The following is a 19,383-nucleotide window of genomic DNA, read 5'->3' as shown; positions in this document are numbered from 1 at the left end:
CATTTATTTACGGAACATGTTAATAATACATTAAGTGTATTCAATGTAAGCTAAAACGTAAGGCATAACTCGATTCTAGTGTATGACTGTTGACGTTACAAAGCACAGAGAAGCAAATCGTTTTCTTAAACTTATTTAGCATGTGTTTTTTTTCTCACTATTTACGATTAATTCTACCTTATTAGATATTGCTTCCAGTATGATTTTTGACGATGCTGGAACAGCGTCGTCTAAGGTTTGATAACCAGTAGAAAAATTCTTCATAATGGGAACCTATGTAAAAGACCGAGCCAGTCCGATTGAGATAACTCGATTTTTCAGTTACTTCCCTTGGCATTCGCCTCTGCGTAGGAGATTGCTCGGTGATTTTCATTGATAACATTCTCCTAGCAGAGTTGTCGTTCGTGTTGATAAAGGTAAATAGTAATAGAACAGCATATCCTGGGGAAACAGATTCAATAAGTGTATCAGAACGTTAATTTAAAATTAGTAATTTTACATCCATTTTATTTTTATGGACCAATGAAACAACTATATATTTTCTCTATTTTGTTTGATATTTGTTCTCGATTTAGTAAATAAATTGCGAATAAAACATGTAATATTAACTTTTTACGTGATCACAAAACTAAAGAATGCGAACAATTTCGAACCTGCAAATTGTAAACGCTGCACTGCTATGATATATATAGATATAACATTTCTTTGCGTAATTGTCCGTCCCGCTAGCGCAGTGGTAAGGACGTTCGCTTTTTCACCTTTACGACACCGGTTCGATTCCCGCTCCCGGCGCAATGTATTATTTTGTCTGTTTTGTGGTCAGCATTCCGGACAGGTGTTTTTGTCCGCAATAATCTCATCCCCCCCGCAGCATTTGACCATATAAAAAATTAAATAGTATTTCAGTACAAAACAAATAGCTGGAAATTGCAGCTATCATTCAAAATTCGTCCCAACTGTCGTCAATCTAATCTTTTTAGGTAGGAGTGCTGGACACACTCCGGGTCCCAACATTATGCAGCCTCAGCGCGGAGGTAACTCATTACCTTGGAAAAACACAAATACACAGACTGGGTGCAGCCCAGGCGCGTATAGACTCAAACAAGGCAACAAACTCAAGTGCGGGCACAATCATTTAAAATTTACATATTGAATACGATATTCTAACAGAAATTACACAACCACCTACGTGTACATACCACGTTTGATATTTCGTTCGATTGTTAGATTTCAGCATATACATGTATAAGGTCATTTCGCTATTAGTTAACTTATCCATATGTTCGTGGGTGAACTCGGATAGTCAAGTGCTCATACGATTGAGCTCACATGGTCCGGCTATGTGCTCATACCTACTTTCGAGAATCATCATGAAGGTATTGCCATACTTAATGAACAAGAATGTGACCCGCCTCCCAGTTTCGCTCAATGGGTCAAGTTACCCACGGGTACTACTTCCCCGTAACCCTAAACTTTTTTTCGTACCAAAAATGTTTCGTACGCAAATTATTTTCGTACCAAATTTTTTTTCGTACCCAAAATTTTCGTACCCAAATTTTTTATCGTACCCAAATGTTCGTATTAACATACACAATTGTGGCGATATAGATAGACTTAAATTGATGTTTTATATCCATCCTCTTCAAAAGCATCGTCACACCAGTACTGTCAGTACTTCGATTATAGCAGTTATGAGTATCCGTATTGTTCATGACAAATTGTATTATATTCATTTCGTTACTTATAATTAGTCAAGATATACACAATTTAGGATGGCAGGGTCATGCAAACAATTGTATAACGTTTGTTATAAGGTGTGTATTATAATAAGCTTAAATATCGGTTGATAGATGACAATGCATATGCTGGTCATATAACCACGCTAAGACATTAATATTCTTTTACTTTGAGTTGTTTTGTAATGATTTTTGTTTGCTAAGAATGATTGAGTAAATTTGTGGTTAAATATATGTCAGAGTAAGGATACGCTTTTACAGAGCTCTGTAGCATACATTGTAAATTAAAAAGCATGACATGGAACAGGTATACAAACTTGATTTCACCTTGATTGTCGCATACGTGTTTTGTTAAATTTATTGAATGTAATACAAAAGTTGAAATTGACGATTAACTATTTGGTAAGTGTTCGTATTGTCTTAAGAAAGATGGTATGATATGTGTGACTTATCGATCCTGCGTTTCAAAATTTAGCCGACATTTACATTATCTATGGTTAAAAGTTAAAGAATTTGTTCTCTAGTCACATATACTACGGTACGAAGGCTTAAACCTGTAGAACTAGATACATGTAATAAATACCAATGCTAATCTTGAGCAGTTATAAAGATACCAATAATTGTAATTTGTTGTGTGCTAGACAATTAGTTTGTTACGCCCCAACCACTTGATAAGATTGTTTTGGGATTTGTCTTAGCTTAAATTCCTTCAACGAAATTGAAAATTATGCTTGTTTTGAGCCCGCTCTGTCATGTTTTCCGCGTGCACTTGATGTCGAAGATCTGTTCAGTTTTGTTCAGACTGCATTTGCTACGACAATGTTTGCTACATTAACTGGTTGTAATTTTCGTTTGCTCTGAATTACTATGTTACAAATATATTTTGCAGATTTATTTCTTCCAGCGTCTACTACCTAAGATTATATAATGACGAGCGAATAGTCTCAATGGATAGTTTGATTGGTGGTATAGCAAATAAAAAAACATAGAGCGCACAGCAATCACAAGTAAACATTTTACTGATCTTAAACACTTCTTTATTTTATCGAATGGACAGAAGATACATGCTGTGATTGAGCGATTGAGTTTTTTGATGGTAGGTCTCCATTTCTTGTAGCTGGAAGAGTTGCAGAACTGTTTAAAAAAAACTTGATATCTGCAATATCTAAGTGCGTGATCTTTGAGAGACGATTGCAATTACACTTTGGCGCAAGTCGAGGGTAGTTTTGAACAATCACAAACACAGCTCACTGAGAAACATTAGACCAGATGCCTGAATTCAGATGTCATTACCACTCTTTTGAACACTTCGGTACACTTTAAGAAAGACTTTAGCCTAGTCATCATGTAACTTGCTATTAAGATTTGATTGAATTATATCTTGAACCAGTCTGAGAATGATATTGTTAGTTTTTAATTACATTTCTATTTTATTTAATAGATGTAAAACCCATTGACACTCTCTATGATTTACATATACCTTTCATCAATTGGTTATTAAGACAGTAAATTTTTGCTCGAAATTGAATTATAAATGTATCGATGCAGGAGTTTTAATATCATTTTCGCCGGCAAGCTTTACGTAGTTCTTTTGTAAACTATATATTTGGCTTTTTTAAGCGGCGACTTGAACTTAAAGTGCCTATTACTGTCCATGTACAACAAACGACATACAACTGTTCAAAAGAGTTTATTGCATTATGTGTAACTCATTGGTTTATTATTCAAATTGAAATTGGAAAATGTGGAGTAACCTTTTACAATAAGACAAAATAATTATTAAAATTTTACATTTCTTTACGCTGGTCGTAAATACAAAAACAAATAATTGTATATTGTTGTATGAAGGATCAAACATACAATTGCTGACATAAAACTATAAGCATACACATGCTTTGTTTATAAATATACTTAAACATATATAAATAAAATATAAATGACATAGCTTGGGGTTTTGAAGTTTCGAAAAAGTATAAAAAGCAGCGTATATATAATGAAGCTTAATATAAAAAAAAATCAAGCAGTACAGACTCAATCAATCATTCTTAAAAGCCGAATGAAGAAATATTCTATTCCTCTTTATTTGTTTTAAAAAATAGTTTGTTTTTATTTATTTTAATCGTGCCCTGTTTAAAATGTGCCGATTAACAATTTTAAATAATGAAACTAAATGCATGCGAACTATTCAGTAAATATGTTGAATAGGAAAATCGAAAAAAAGAAAGAATTAATGTTTGTGAGGCGCTAAGAAAAGTATGTTAATTGTTACTGCGATTATCTTTCTTTTAGATTATTTCATATAAAGACATACAATGGAAAATGTATAACACACACAAAACAATTAGTCCACACATAAGGGCGGTAAGCAACAGCGGAGGAACATGTTGTTAAGTAAACTGTTTGAAACCTTAAGTTGGCCAATCATTCGGAGTCTTGCTTTATTACTCTGCAAAAGACAGTTTCTTTGATAATAACAACGAATATCGTAAAACTTTTTTGAAAACTAAGACCTGTATTACTTATAATGGTATCTTGTAAAAACAATTATTTATAATTCACTCTGTGTATATATGCAATGGTAATACATTTGGTATACGTAATAACAGAAATAGGCATAATGTATCAGGTAACTTATATTTAACCATAACTTAACTATATTTATAACATATTAAGTATACATATCCGACAAAATAATTTACCACGCTTAAGTACAGACATTTTGTTTGTTTAGTTCTCACCTGGTCCTAGTTGCCAGGCAGCGGATCCATCGACAACAACAGCGCATACATGGCAACCGACTGTGTCGCCCGGACGATAGCATCCACCGTTGGTCACACAATAACCTTTCTAGAGTACACAAACGATCACATACAGATTTGTTTGAATTGTAATCAGTTAGGTGTTGATTTTCCTTACTCATCATTATATTAAATCTACCTATTGATTTATATAATACATGATGTCGCACAATTATAAATTACTCGAAATTATCGTAAAGATATTTGTCTACCAACCTGTTTGTGGCATCCTATAATTCCAAACGTCTTGGTACAGGTTACGCAAGTCGAATCATAAACAAGCAATGTGTCTTTTTCGCTAAAAGTGACACCATCGTTACTCAGTGAAATATTGTACGCTCTGACTATAATGTCGTCAACATCAGCAACCATGCAGCGTTTCTTGCGTTGTTGAAGAGGGCAGGACACCTCCATATACGTTTGACGCACACCTACTACTTGGTATACTTCTTTAGTCCGCACCTCATTCCTTTCGTTAAACTTAAACATGCAGCACAAGCTCGTATTGTAAGCGGCCATTTCAAAAATATTACGAGCACATCACAATTTTTTCACACACCTAATTACCAAACATTCTTACATTTAAGAACAGGTGAAGTGACATTAAAAAACATGTTATACATGCAATATATGATGAATAATTCGTGCATATTTTTTTTATTTATATAAGCAGTGGGTGTGATGTAAATATTATAAATTCAGAAATGTTTTGCTGGAATCAACAACACGAAATATAGCGCATGTACCTCTGAAAGCTCAATTTTGCATTTGATCTGATTATCATATGCAAGATTGTCTCCGAACACAGAGGTTTTTCGGCAAGCCCGGTCTTGCAAGTCGCACAATCCTTCATCTGGGATTCCTCTCATTTTTGGAGGTCTGGTCGCGTCTAAAGAACAATCTTCTCCACTACGACCTTTCTTACAGACACACGAACCTTTGAAGAAAGGACACTTATTATTAAAACCATAATAACTATAAACAATGCAGAAACCGTTAGTATAACATGTTATAAATACAGTTATTGAATAATTGCAATATATATTTCAGGTTTACATATCTTTTACCCAAATCTAAATCGTGGTTCACCAAATATGTGCATTGAAATATATGTAGTTGTCAACAACTTATTGTAAATATATTCTATTCGTATTCGATCAAAACAAGTATCAATAGGAAAATATGAAAATATATACACACGTATATAGTACAGTAGTATAGCACTGATGAACTACACATACATCTGTGTAAGACAATTGTAATGTTTCCACATTTACTCGCCATATGTACCTTTTACACATGTTCCGGATCCGCTACAATCGTTAGGACAAGATACGCTTCGGATTTCCTCAAATAAATCTCCTGTAATGACAGTAAAGGGAAGAACGATATTCTCATCCGATAGGTTGGAATATGAGATTCCGTTAATGGTGACAGTTATTCCGACCAAGTCTTGTTTCGGTGGTAACTTTTGAATGTTGACTTGTTGAATGCAGAACGACTTGATTGTTTCCAAGTGGGTCATTGTCCAATCCATTGTGCCTGTTATCTAATGTAAAGAAAAAACAACACATATTGATTTTTGTTTTGAATGCAATCAACAGTAGTCGCCTGTGGTAAAGGCAGTGGGAAAACCTCATATAATTGAGGTATTTAAACTCACACACATGACAAACGCCTTAGACAGGTACGTTTCTACAATTATGTGTTAACAATTTCAAAAAAACTTGTATGCAAAAAAGTATTAACTATTCTGGTAGGTTAGTTCAGAAATATAACACTGGTTATATATTATACGAACAACACATTAAGCCAACACATCTATAAAACTACTTAAATATACACTTCTCATTTACTAGAAATAAAAATATTACTAATTCTGCAGAATGTACAACTACAAATGGGACGGTTCAGAACATGAACATGTACAATTATAGTAGCAATAGTAGCGGTAGTAGTAGAAAAAAGGTTCTGCGAGCAATATACTTGTAGAGGCATAGTTCTGCGAGCAATATACTTGTAGAGGAATATGCTTCTGTTGCGTTTACATAGATACAAGTAAGTACCTGAGCGTCAAGGACGCAGTCGTTTATTGTCGATGTGAAGTCTAATCCTGGCACATTTAGAACATCTCTGGAACGCAGTGGTATTCATCAGTTGCATGCAATCTTGTCTTGCTGTCTCCTCTGTGTAATGTTTTATTGACCTTTTCTACAATGTTGATATTGCGCTAACGTTAATTCTTATATATGAATCAACATGTGTTCAATCCAAAGCTTTAATATACAACATGTGAAACTATATGAGCCGTGCTCTGTGAAAAAGGGGTTTTATGCATATACGTAAAGGGGTCGTCCTAGATTAGATTTTGTAGTTCGCACAGTCTAAACAGGGACGACACTTTACGCCTTAACTAGACTTTGCCTAAGAAGAGACTTTCTTGAAAGACAAAATATCATAAAAGCGGAAAGTGTCGTCCCTGATTAGCCTGTGCGGACTGCAAAGGTAAATCTGGGACGGCACTTTACGCACATGCATTAAACCCCTTTTTCATCATAATGATTACCTTCCGTCCCATGAACGAGTCCTGGTTGTTAGATACAAACGCAAGTTGCACAGTTTTATGTAAGTCACCCTCGTCCGTCGGTCGATATATGCCATTTGCGTCTCTCCTTTTTCTGCGTTTATTCACACATCTGTCTGTGAACATTGGTTTGGCATCGCAGGTTTTCTTTAAAGTTGCATCGCAAGTAGCGATGTTTACGGGTTTGTTTGAGTTTCGTTCGTTACATGTGCAGAAACGATAGCGATCCTCCCATGGCAGCAAACCGACATTTTCGTTGAACAGACTTTCAGGTTCTTTCACCCTATAATTTAAAACGCCTCAATATAAGCAATAAGTTTGAAATAAAAGCAACACTCGATGAAGGGAAGAGGATAACATAATCAGAAGCGTCTTTGGTGAATATATGTTTGCTTAGATACGTACATCCAGCTAATGTTTGGATCAGAGTCGTTAGAACCAGGCCTGTTGAGACGATCATTGTTAGTTGTTCCATCAAACAAGCCGCATAAGCCAGATGTTTTCTTAAAATCAGCCACCGAAGGGTAGACGTAGACGTTCATAAAATCACCCACCAGATGTATATCGACATAGGTTCCGCTGGGTAAAGTAACCTTAAAATAAACATGTTCAACGGTTATTTTACACATTTGTCTACTGTAAACAAATACAAAGTTTGAGAAAAAGGAAACATGTTAAAAAAATCATCATACGTGAAACAAGAAATAAATACTTGAACAAACTTAACTTAGGAAAACAAAGTACACATTATAGCCATAAGTGAATATTTGACGTAACCATTTATGAAAGAAATCAATGTATATCATAGACGTTTATGGAAGTCATAACCTACTATTATGCAATTTTCATATTACTCACGCGGTAGTGCGTCTTTGATATCTCGTTCACCTTCTGCTGGAGAATTCTGTCACCACATTGTACAAACCTAACGTCAAGTAAACGATTGTTGCACGTGCTTAGAACAAATACGTCACTTCCGGCTTGGACGGCTACACCGCATACACAATACGGTGACCGTCCATTATTGCTACACGACTTTGTCTCAATTTGTACCTGCTCAAAATAAGTATTATCAATTGATAACAAATATTGTGATTATTTATTCGATGATAATTATAAACTAATGTTTGCAATCAAACTTATAATAACATAACAATATATATTACAAGTGCATTTTGTCGCATATTTAAAAATACTCCGAATATTATAAGTTGTTGCGAGTTAAATTTGAACAAAAATCTGAATAACGTTAGGATCTAAATCTGAGCTTCGGATGGGACAAATGGAAACGCCATGTATTTTACAAAGAAAGTGTTGTTAAAACCAACATCATACTCTCTGATTGTATTCCTGGTGTATGTACAGATCAAACGTCCCGGCGTTCTGGTTTTCATACGGACTGGATATGAACATGAAATATAAATCACAATTAAGTGTATTATAAAAGCCATTTTACCACGAACGTAAGTTATTTACGTGAATGATTATTGGTAATAATAATTGTTAATGATAACGCATTCTATGCACATGTACATGTTAAACCTTATACTCACAGTCCGTCGAATGTGAACATATGAGGGTCACACACTGCGTAGCAATATTTATTATTAAGAACAGTTTGATCCGTTGACACAGTGACCTAAAACAGAAACATTAACATTAATTATATTCCAGTTTCAAATTTAGTGTTATGAAAAACAAATGTATACATTGTAAATTATTTTCTAACGTTGAGAACAACTTAAAATGTATGCAAGAATTATGACATATAAAACGTAAATATGCTTAACCTGGTATCAATATTGAACATCGTTATAACTGTTTGTTTTTTAGAAATTCCACAAAACAAACTGTAACATATACTCATAAGATAATACCTGCATTTTATCCACGGAATAATCGCTGAAAAATAAATGTGCTTCGTTCTCAACGGTTGTCAAGACCAGTGTCATCGGCTGACTCAATTGAACGGTTGACGTTGGGAACTTTGGCTGGACCTGTAGTTTCTTTGGTTTTCCGACATCAGATCGGTAAAAGCGTAGACCGCATGAATTGACCTCACTGTTGCTGTGGATGATATCTGGCTTGTTACAGGTAGTGCTGGTTTGGGGAATAAACAGCGTCGCATCTAAATAGCAATGTGAATCATCGTCATGCCCTTCCGGACACCCAAATGGAACTGTAAGCTCGTAATATACGTCAGCTACCATCTGATTTGTAATATGCACGTGACTTGAACTGTTTAATGCCTACAACATGAATAAATAAGCTATAGCACTAACAATTTATACACGATATAATATTTAATACATGAAATACTTCTCTCTATATGAACCCATAATATTATACCTACTCGAATGCCTAAGAACTTTTCAGGACTAATGACAGGGACGCTTTCCGAGGACGTGGGTTCTGTTGTAGCCGTAATAGAACAAACAATCTGAAAAATACACGAAATATTTGTAAAATATATAAATTCCATTGCACTTAATTGTTAACTGGTATATATCATATATACAAATTCTGCATCAAATGCGACGAAGATGAAACAACTCACATTAACTCCTAATCCGAACTTTCTTGGCGTCTTCAAGTGTGATTCTGTCAGCATGGTTTTCTGCCGGAAATCATCTTGGCTTATATATTTGACTGGTCCTGAACGATGAAGTTCGTGGGTTGAAACTGAGCTCTGGGAGATTGCCCATGCTACTTTGTAATAGTAATCTGTGTTGATACTCGGGTTGAAGTCACAGTAAAACTGAAGCTCATTATCACCGTTTGGTCGTTTAACTTCCACGTTTATACTGAGTTTGAGGTTTGATATATCTGGTGGTGTTTCTAAAGAGATAGCGGTAGTTGATACAATGAGAATCAAGTGATATTTAGATATATAACTTATGACTCCTTTGCAATGGATCATGATTTACCATATTACAATAATTCAAAATATTACATATACTATTATTCTAAAGACACTAGTACACGTTAATACATTTTTCATGGATTGAGGGAATCTTTATTAGCCTGTGTTGGTTATTTGTTTTTGAAGTATGCTAACTTTCGATCTACTAACGGATTGCACTGGTAATACTGTTTATGCGCTGTCGTTGAATGGTGTAAATGGGATCTTACATAGCAAATCACCAATCACGAATCCTAGTTACGTTCTGTACTCTGACAGTAATTTGTGTCAAGTTGGAATGCGCCGTCAAATTCAAATCGCCGAGACAAGCGTAAACATGATTCCTTATACCCAGCGTGGAATTAACGCTGGAATTTATCACAAATGCCGCATAAGATTGAAATATTTACTAAAATTTGGCGACAGCGTGAACTGGAAATGGCGTTACCTGCATATGTAGATTCAAAGATAGAACCAGATAGGTTGTAGTTTTGGTTCAGTATATTTACCGTTATGTTTCGTTGTATCCGGAAATTACATGTATAAAAAGTAATGTATTACGTACAAAATTAACATACAAGGAGGAATTAAAAAAGTGTTTTCGGTGAGGAAAAAGGAACTTTCCATAATAACATACCGTCTGGCAGTGGAATTCTTGTTTCTAAAACGACAAAAAAAAATATTATAAAAATAATGAAAGAAGCAATCACTCACAAAATGTACACATGGTATATTCATAATTGTTCGTTTCAAATGTGCATACAACAGTTTGGCACAACCATCAAAACTAGCAGTGAGTCTTAAAAATACATTTATTATAAATATTCGTTTACTCGATGTTTGGTCTGGTTATTCTATGCTGTATAGCTTTCATTATGCAAGAATGGTATTAAACATCCACTTAATATTAAAATGGACATCTTACTATGTGAAGATGTATGAGACATACACATGAAGGTCCGTTATTGGATAACATCCAACATTCGTGATAAAAAAATAATTACTTTTTTTTTCAAACTATTGAAAAGTTTTACATTCATCTCAGATAACATGTTTTGCTTGTCTGTGAGATTTGCATAATCGTATATGTTTGAATTCACACAATCTTCTTTTTATTTGTATTGGTTTCGTAAGAATAGCTAACATTTGAAGATAACAGACCTATAACTTTGATATTCTGAGTAGATACTCTTGGCTTCTTTTTAATGGTTACTTATGTAGGTAAATAGATTATCATTGAAACGATACAAATGGAAATATTTTTCTTACCCAAGCAATACGCCTCGATACAGCTCGTTACCGGACTGAGATGAACCACATACTTGTCCTTAGAACATTTTATGACTGACACTTGAGTTGTTTTATCACATTCATTCTTTCGTCCGTTTCTGCATAAGACGACATCTCTTCGATCGTTTACCTTGACTGGTAAACTGTCCTTCTCTAATTGCAAAAAAAACCCACACCGTTTTACGTAAAATGTAATCGTTTAAAAATGAAGTTTATAAGTCAAGGCTGTATTGTTGTATAAACATCCATAAGTAAATGTATAGCAAAACGGATAACAAATTATTAAGTGCATGTAGATATCCACATAAAAAACAATGATATATTTCATTGATGAGATAGTTAGGTCTACCACTAAGCAAATCGGTTGTGCTATTATATTTGAAACGATGTTTCGAAGGAAATGCTATAAAAAAGCAATTCATCTCACCTTTGCGATACCAATTTCGAAGTGTTCCACAACGTTCCTTTGTTGAGGCCAAAACGAACGTTTCGGTAAAGTACCAGCCTTTTTCTAAAAAGGCATCGCAAATCGCGTCTTCACCCTTTGCTAGTTGATAACCAACAAGTCTTTGACGAATCGACCCCAACTGCTGTGTGGAGCTGTCTGTACATGGGTCCATTAACACTGAAAAGTCAAGAATGAGTGTTGTTGATTGCAGTGACATTGACAATCATGGCTGATGTAAGAAATGAAATTGTTTCATGTTTATATATCGCAAATAATCTGGCATTCATTTTCTGCAAAGCACTATCAAATTATTGAAATGAATGTTTAAGTGTGGGTTTTGTATGGAAGGGTTATAACACAGATTATTCTTTATTCGTTATTTATTAATTGGCTTGTATCTGACAATTCTTAGGTGGGAATAGATATAAAGGATAATTAATGATCAGAGTCATTGTATTATAAGTTTGATTCATATCCATCTGCTATATAGTAAGTTTAATACAATATGTTTGTACGATTTGTCCAATACGATGCCTTCAATATAATAAGATGACTTTATACAATCAAGCCAAAAACTGTGGTTTTTCGATTAGTATAAATAATAATAAGTTGTACTTGTACAAGTAGTCCAATATAATAATATGATATTGAAGATGGGTCGATTATGAAGATATGCACCATCGTACAGCAGTCCCCCACACATGTTGAACATAGAGAAAAAATATCCATGCCCAAGATGACTCACTTCGTTGATACTTAGTGAAAATTTACTTAGAGGTTAAGATTAGATATCGTTTAAATAAAAAGAATACGGATATGATGACATAGGTCAAATAAAACAGCCAACGTTTAAGAAGACTCCTGTGTGATGTTATATATTTAATAGCTCTGTGTCCGGCAGCCTCAGAGAAGAATGTAACACTAATTTTGCTTATAACGTCTGTACCAATCATGTTAAATCTTGGACAATGGATTATTTTACTCGATGTTACATAGCTTAAGCATTTTGCTTTTGTAATGGACTGCTGTAAAATTGTACATACCAAATAACAAAAATTTAAAACTTTCGGTTTTAGAAGAGAAGATATTTAGATATTGCATTCAAACATAATTTATGCTCTTATGACTTTCTTATGCATTGAACAGGAACAATTTAATAATATTGAAAGAGAATAACAGAAAAATAATGTCCGTGAAGTGTTGAGAATATATGCTCAGTGGTTAAGAAAGAGACATTATTTCAATAAAACAAAAAAACGGACGATGCACGACGGACAATGTACCGACGCACGACGGATAAAATGCGATCCAAAAAGGCTCAACCTTAGGAGGTAGACCACAGAAATCTAATTACATATTTCAGCAGTAATCGCTCGCGGAAGATTCGTTTAAAAACGTTCTTGTTTTAATGAAGTCTGTTAATACAACGTGACCGTGGGGTGTGGATAAATTTGACCCAAAGTGCATTATCTGAACAAATATTGTACTTTGCAACTACATAATGCTGATTTCCTCTTAGCCTGTAAGTTTTGGAGAAAATTTGAACATTTTTCAATATATTTATATTGACTTAATTGTTTTTATTTAAACCAAGTGACACATGGAGCCCTGTTAGTTTTGATCCTTGGAGTATAGCTTATATCAAACCTTGTGAAATCACTACATGATTGTAAATACTGAATATCAATGCTCGCGGAATTATTGTTTTGAAGAAAATGATTTTAAAGGTGACATTATGTGTAATTGTATGTAGAAACAAATTGACCCCGTGGCCAGAAACGGTTGACCTTATGGGCATGATCTAAACAAACTTGCAGACGGATACTACATTATGTTACATACCGGATATAAAAGCTCTCTGACATACACATACATAATGAATATGAAAACAAATTGCCTCATATCAATATTCATCATCTGACCCAGGGACTTGGTCAGTTTTTACTAAGGGGTACAATTTGAACAGAGGCTATAGGGGACCACTATACGATGTTAGATATCAAATAATAATCCCAATCATCATCATAATCATCATACCAAATATTTATACAAATCATGATCATCACCATATTATGTTTAGTGTTTAATCAAGTTAATTCCAATTCTCTAATTGCCCAGATAAACGAACGCATCAGGCCACAACACTTATCACGATAACAACATTGTATCATAACAAACTTCTTCATGAGATTTTACCCTTCACACTTTGTGTGGTTAACTTATAGTGGTTGTTCGTTATCGCAGTACCATTCGACAATACATTTCTACAATATCTATGGATGAAACTCAATCCATGGCATCTTTGCCAATTTTTCAACTCTTTAAATCAAATGGGAAATCAAATGTTCATTCATTTTATCGCAAAACAATCCATATTTTTATAAACTTCCAGCATGATTTAATACTCATCACGTTAGGATTTCCTTAAAGAATACTATCTAAAAAAAAATAAACTCTTGAAAAAAATATGTTTAAACAAAAGAAATTGTAGAAATATCCAAAATATTACTTTGAGACTCCAGCACTAATTTTATTCATGTTGAAGATAAACGTTAAGTTAACTACGCAAAATTTCATTTACGGCAGTTACACAAAAGACCTCAATTAATTCAAGAATCACGAGAAAAAAATATTGCTAATCTCCGCGTGTCATTTACATAAGGCATGTGTCCGATTGTGACATTATACCGGATGAAACAAACAAAACAACATTGAACAAAATAAATGATTAAAGCTTGGCTTACTGCCATGGAACGGCCCATGCTAAGTTTTAACCTATTTAAAAGCATGGTAAACCTCACCGAATAAATCATAGAACAAATATATTTCATTAGTATTATTAATTATTATTATGATAAATAAGTATTAACCTTTTAGCATAACATTTTTACTTAAAAAAGTGAAATATAAAGAAGAATATAAATTCAATGTTATTACAACGACACTACTCAATTGATTAATGTTCTCCGCATAAAGAGAGTTATAACTTTCTGAGACACTGTTATATCTTAAGCACGAATATGTAAAACCAATGAGTAAACCAATTAGTTACACAGATCGACTCTATACAAACTATTTGCTAGTTTAGTTTAGTGCGGGTAGAAAATTCATTGATGCAAGGCTTCAATGAAATCGAATTCAGTAAAAAGTAAATTGATCATTTATGAACATACTTTTCATTATTGTATTAACTAGGATTAAGTAATGAAAAACTGTTAGTCGAAACAGTAATCTAACTATAAGATAAGCAAGTTAACGTGATTTAAATACTAACAATTGTTGGTTATACACAACTAGTTTACATACATTTCTCGGATATCTGTCTAGCTTATAAATTATTCCTTTACATATTACTGAATGAGCACACAATGAATATACACGTTTGCATCGCAAGCACTATCGTAGTGTAAATATTACATACCATGATTAAGTAGGCCCGCCAAAACGATGATATAAATGAAGACCATAGTTTTTCCACTCGATTTACCTCCTTCAATCGCCATCGTAACTGTGAAAAATATCTTGCAAGTAAGACGTTTTATACGCGAGTTTGACGAACAAAAATGCGCTGATTTATTGATATGGTAAGCCTAATCCTGGTATGGAAACCAACTTATTGCGGATAAGGTGGTTTCATATACATTGTTTTTCGAATTATTGCGCAGATTGATACAACATCGGCAATAACATCCTGTTGTTTAAACTGTTGTAACCGCACGGTACTGACAACTAAGGTCCGAAGAAGGATGAACACAAACTGTTATTTCATAACCACTAGATCCTCGTGTGAGAACAGCTAAACGCTGAACCATATCAGTAATTTTGCCTGAATGTTTATGAATATATATGAATAATAGGAATGGGCTGATAGAGTAGATAAAAAAACTATACGCGTATAGTCCTTTCTTTTGCACTATAAGAATGTTTAAAACGCAGCGTAGCTTAGTAACGTAACTTTGACATAAATGTCAGGTATTGTAATTGATAATATTGAACGCACGTACAGCATGAGGGCCATACAAACTAAATGTGCTATATGCTTAAAGTGTATCAGTTACTTGTGCAGTAACAGTTAACATTTAAAAGTTGATCACTGTATGAATTGGGAAGCGGACAACGACAACGAGCGAGGCCTGGTATTGTAATGCACATGGGGATGGGTTAGAGGGTTAAGGTTAGGGTTAGTGTTAGGGGTCGGGATTGGGTTAGGGCCTAAACTCTAACCCTTACCCTAACCCGACCCCTAACCCTTATTCTAACCCTAACTCTAACCCAGGGTTATCTCCCATATACCAGGCCTCGCACGTTATCGTTGTCCGCTTCCCGTATGAAAATATGAATTACTTAAACGTCTAAGATAGAACTTTTGCCCCCCCCCCGCGTATAACCCGCGTTCAAGCCCCTTAAACGATACTATATTACGTGCAATGGTATTTAAATATGTTTAATATATAAGCCTCTATACCTGTTCATCGCGGCTATTCAAATATGATGTTAAATTTAGCTTCTAAGAAAATAGAGTCACAATAACCAATCAAAAGCAAGATCATTTGTGCGTCAAAATCATGCACTTGATGATTTTTTATTACCTAAATGGGTGCGATCTATTTATTTCATTGGATGAAACTGAAAGGTGAGTTGTTTTCAGTTTATATGAAGCATATAACTTCAGTAACATCCAATAAAATGGCTTTTATATCCCTGTTTAGTGATTCAACTATTATTGAAGAGCATTGTGTTCACGCACACGTCTGATTGATTGTTATCAACACTCTTTTCTTTACAGCAGCACCATATATATTTGAAAATATATCATACATATCCTATAATGATGAACATTCAACCGCGAACATTTACACGATAAATACACATCTACATTATATTATATGGTAGCTACAACATGTTAAGTAAATTTACATTTGCTACGCAGAGGTTCGCGTTTCTGCGCCCGCTGAATCCTTTCTTAAATTATAAAATGTTAATAAATATTACAAGCAATTTCAATAATGTAATCAAAACAATCCAATAGTTTCATCTTTTAAAATAAATAATATTCAGAAAAATACCAGCGGGACTAAATGTCCGACACGTGCATATGGGCTGGTAAAGTTGAAATACGCTAGACGTTAAAATAGCGTTTATTTTCCATACACAATGAATATCGTGACGCATTTCAAATTAGCGCAAAAATTCTATGAACACACATGAATTATACACGAGTGCTATTTTTAAAATTGAATACTGTGGTTTCTTGTATTTCATTAATGTGATTTTTTGGATTCGTAAAATCGATCATATTCGTTGAATCTGAAATTCCTGCTCTTGTAATTTTACTCAAACCTAAACAAGAGATTTAATATATATTCTTTTATCCTCTTACGCCAAAATAACATACGCTAAAAAAACTTTAGACCATTCGCCAAATCACTGATTGTCCCGCACACATAGTCACGTGTCTTAGAGATTAGAAAACTCAAACTCACGGTAGCAGTCAATGCGCCTTAAAATTGTTTTGGGTGGTCTTGGATGGTATTTCCAACAATATAAGCTTACAAAAGGGTTAATCGAAATGTTTTTTATAAAAAATAATATAAATTTCCCCAGGTTCACATTACGTTTAAATCTTAATTTAATTCAAAATGATTCAGCTGTATCATACCTGAAAAACATTAATATTTTTTAAAGTAAGAACACAAAACCTGTTAAAGTTATACTAACTCATTATTTGACACATATAGTTAATTTGACAATGAAAACATTTATTGCAGATTTTCGGTCACTCAAATATCCTTAGTACAGAAATTGTGTATTATTAATCGTTAGTAGCTCTCAATTAACGTCACAAAAATACCATTTGTTACATCAGTTTTGAAGATCAAATGTCAAGGAAGTTACAATCAAAATGCAGACGCAGTAATAATATTTTATTATAAAACTTATTGAAAAAAATCGCAGAACCTTTCGCACTGCAATACGGCAACATGAAAACTAGAAATATATCACGGCAACAAACACGATTTACGACCATATTTTTTCACGCGCAAAAACATTACAAGCAAATGATCGCGAATCATAAGAAATCCGCATTTATTCTAAACCACTTCCATACGCGCTGCGCACCTTCGCAATGCACTTATTTACGCCGCAAGATTGATTGCTGCGCTCCTTCGCAATGCACGTATATACGCCGAAAGATTGATTGCATATACTATTTTCGCCGGTTTAGCGTTATTTTTGCATTGACAGATGTAAACGTTTAAATAGTTCATGCGTAGCATTCTTAAACAAATGTTAACGTTAACATATTTTACCGTCCAATATTGGCGTTGAGGATTGGTCTCATTTTTCTCATTCGGTAGTTGACTATTTTTTTATGTGAGAAATACGGTTTGTCTTTACCATTTTACATCACTGCTTTCTAGGATGACCAATGGGCCGTTCACAAGCTTAACGTTAACCCATTTATGCCTAGCGTCTAGAAAAAAGGCCTTTGCAAACAGCGTAGACCCAGATGAGACGCCGCATGATGATAGAAATAAATAAACTAGACATCCCTATTTTTGGAAATAAATTGATCCAATTTAGAAGGATGGGAGAGTCCACTAGGCATAAATGGGTTAATACCGCAAACAGTATAATCGAAATGGCTAAACAATATTGAACGCACAAAGCCACTTAAATAATGATGATTGTTTTTCGTATAGGGTAAGGTTTTAGAATGATAACATATTCTGTTTGTGGTTGTCTAATGCATCTCAGGTTTATAATAACCTGGTTGGATCACATCATTACAGTTTTGAGAACACGTTAAATTGTCGAACTTAAAATCAAATTTACATGATTTATATCTCTTCACCACGCTTGTGAAGTGTTGTGCGTTAATCTTTATCAAGAATTTCGTATTTAAGATAATGTTTTCTTCAGTTATAAATCCGGTTTCTGTATTTATTCTAACGCAATTTAACTAATTATCTACTAATATCTCCTTAAAGGTGATAACATATAATTTCGAAACTTATTTAACAAATGTAATTTAAGAGGAAATATAATAAATATCCACTTAAAACAGTCAAAGGCATGAGGATTCACATACACACAAGTATTAGTACATATGAAAATATTTAATATAAAGTTAGACATCGGGTACATATTTGCTTCATTCACCCAAGAACTAATTTATTTCCGGCAAAACACAACATCCTTTTATCTGTCACAAAAGTGTGGTTCTAGTCACTTATTGAACTGAAAACTGCGATTTCACAGATGTGTGCTTTTAGTTGATGTAATAGCCGTTTGCTTTTTTAAATATACAATAACATGTGATTCATTTCCAATACCATGTCAAAACCTACACTGAACACAAAATCCTGTAAATGAGACTGGGGTGATTGAACTCGATGTAAATAAATTCTGTCTATCGTCTATGAACTGCCGGTTTTTACGAAACGCATTTTAGCATTAAAACAACGTTCATATTGTTAGCATTTAGTTACAGATAACCTTATTGAGAATGTCATTGCTTGCGTAATACATAACGATCGTTCAAAAAGTGAGATAGACAGGATTACTACTTGATATGATGTCTGAAAAGGAGTGTACTTGTAACGTCAACGCTTACCGCTATT

General features: G+C 34.0%; 1 protein-coding gene and 1 long non-coding RNA gene across 2 annotated transcripts; both read right to left on the bottom strand.

Annotated features, from left to right (window-relative positions):
* Window positions 1-5,934: 5,934 nt before the first annotated feature.
* LOC127834783 (von Willebrand factor D and EGF domain-containing protein-like) lies at window positions 5,935-10,679 on the bottom strand. The gene is made up of 11 exons (XM_052360819.1): window positions 10,658-10,679; window positions 9,676-9,956; window positions 9,472-9,558; window positions 8,996-9,367; window positions 8,672-8,757; window positions 8,454-8,517; window positions 7,977-8,171; window positions 7,524-7,711; window positions 7,101-7,401; window positions 6,601-6,745; window positions 5,935-6,083 (listed from the first exon to the last, which is right to left on the bottom strand). Exons 2-10 carry the CDS (start codon window positions 9,727-9,729, stop codon window positions 6,608-6,610), a joined length of 1,485 nt encoding a protein of 494 aa, XP_052216779.1. The 5' UTR covers window positions 9,730-9,956; window positions 10,658-10,679; the 3' UTR covers window positions 5,935-6,083; window positions 6,601-6,607.
* A 616-nt stretch (window positions 10,680-11,295) lies between these two features.
* Window positions 11,296-15,589, bottom strand: LOC127836581 (uncharacterized). The gene is made up of 3 exons (XR_008028831.1): window positions 15,180-15,589; window positions 11,738-11,935; window positions 11,296-11,463 (listed from the first exon to the last, which is right to left on the bottom strand). It is a non-coding gene; the product is annotated as an uncharacterized LOC127836581 (long non-coding RNA).
* Between the last annotated feature and the right edge of the window lie 3,794 nt (window positions 15,590-19,383).

Source organism: Dreissena polymorpha, chromosome 6 (genome assembly GCF_020536995.1).
Source record: "Dreissena polymorpha isolate Duluth1 chromosome 6, UMN_Dpol_1.0, whole genome shotgun sequence".
In the NCBI taxonomy this organism is placed as follows: domain Eukaryota; kingdom Metazoa; phylum Mollusca; class Bivalvia; order Myida; family Dreissenidae; genus Dreissena; species Dreissena polymorpha.
The sequence above is the reverse complement of the archived record's forward strand: the minus strand, read 5'-3'. Positions and strand labels throughout refer to the sequence as shown.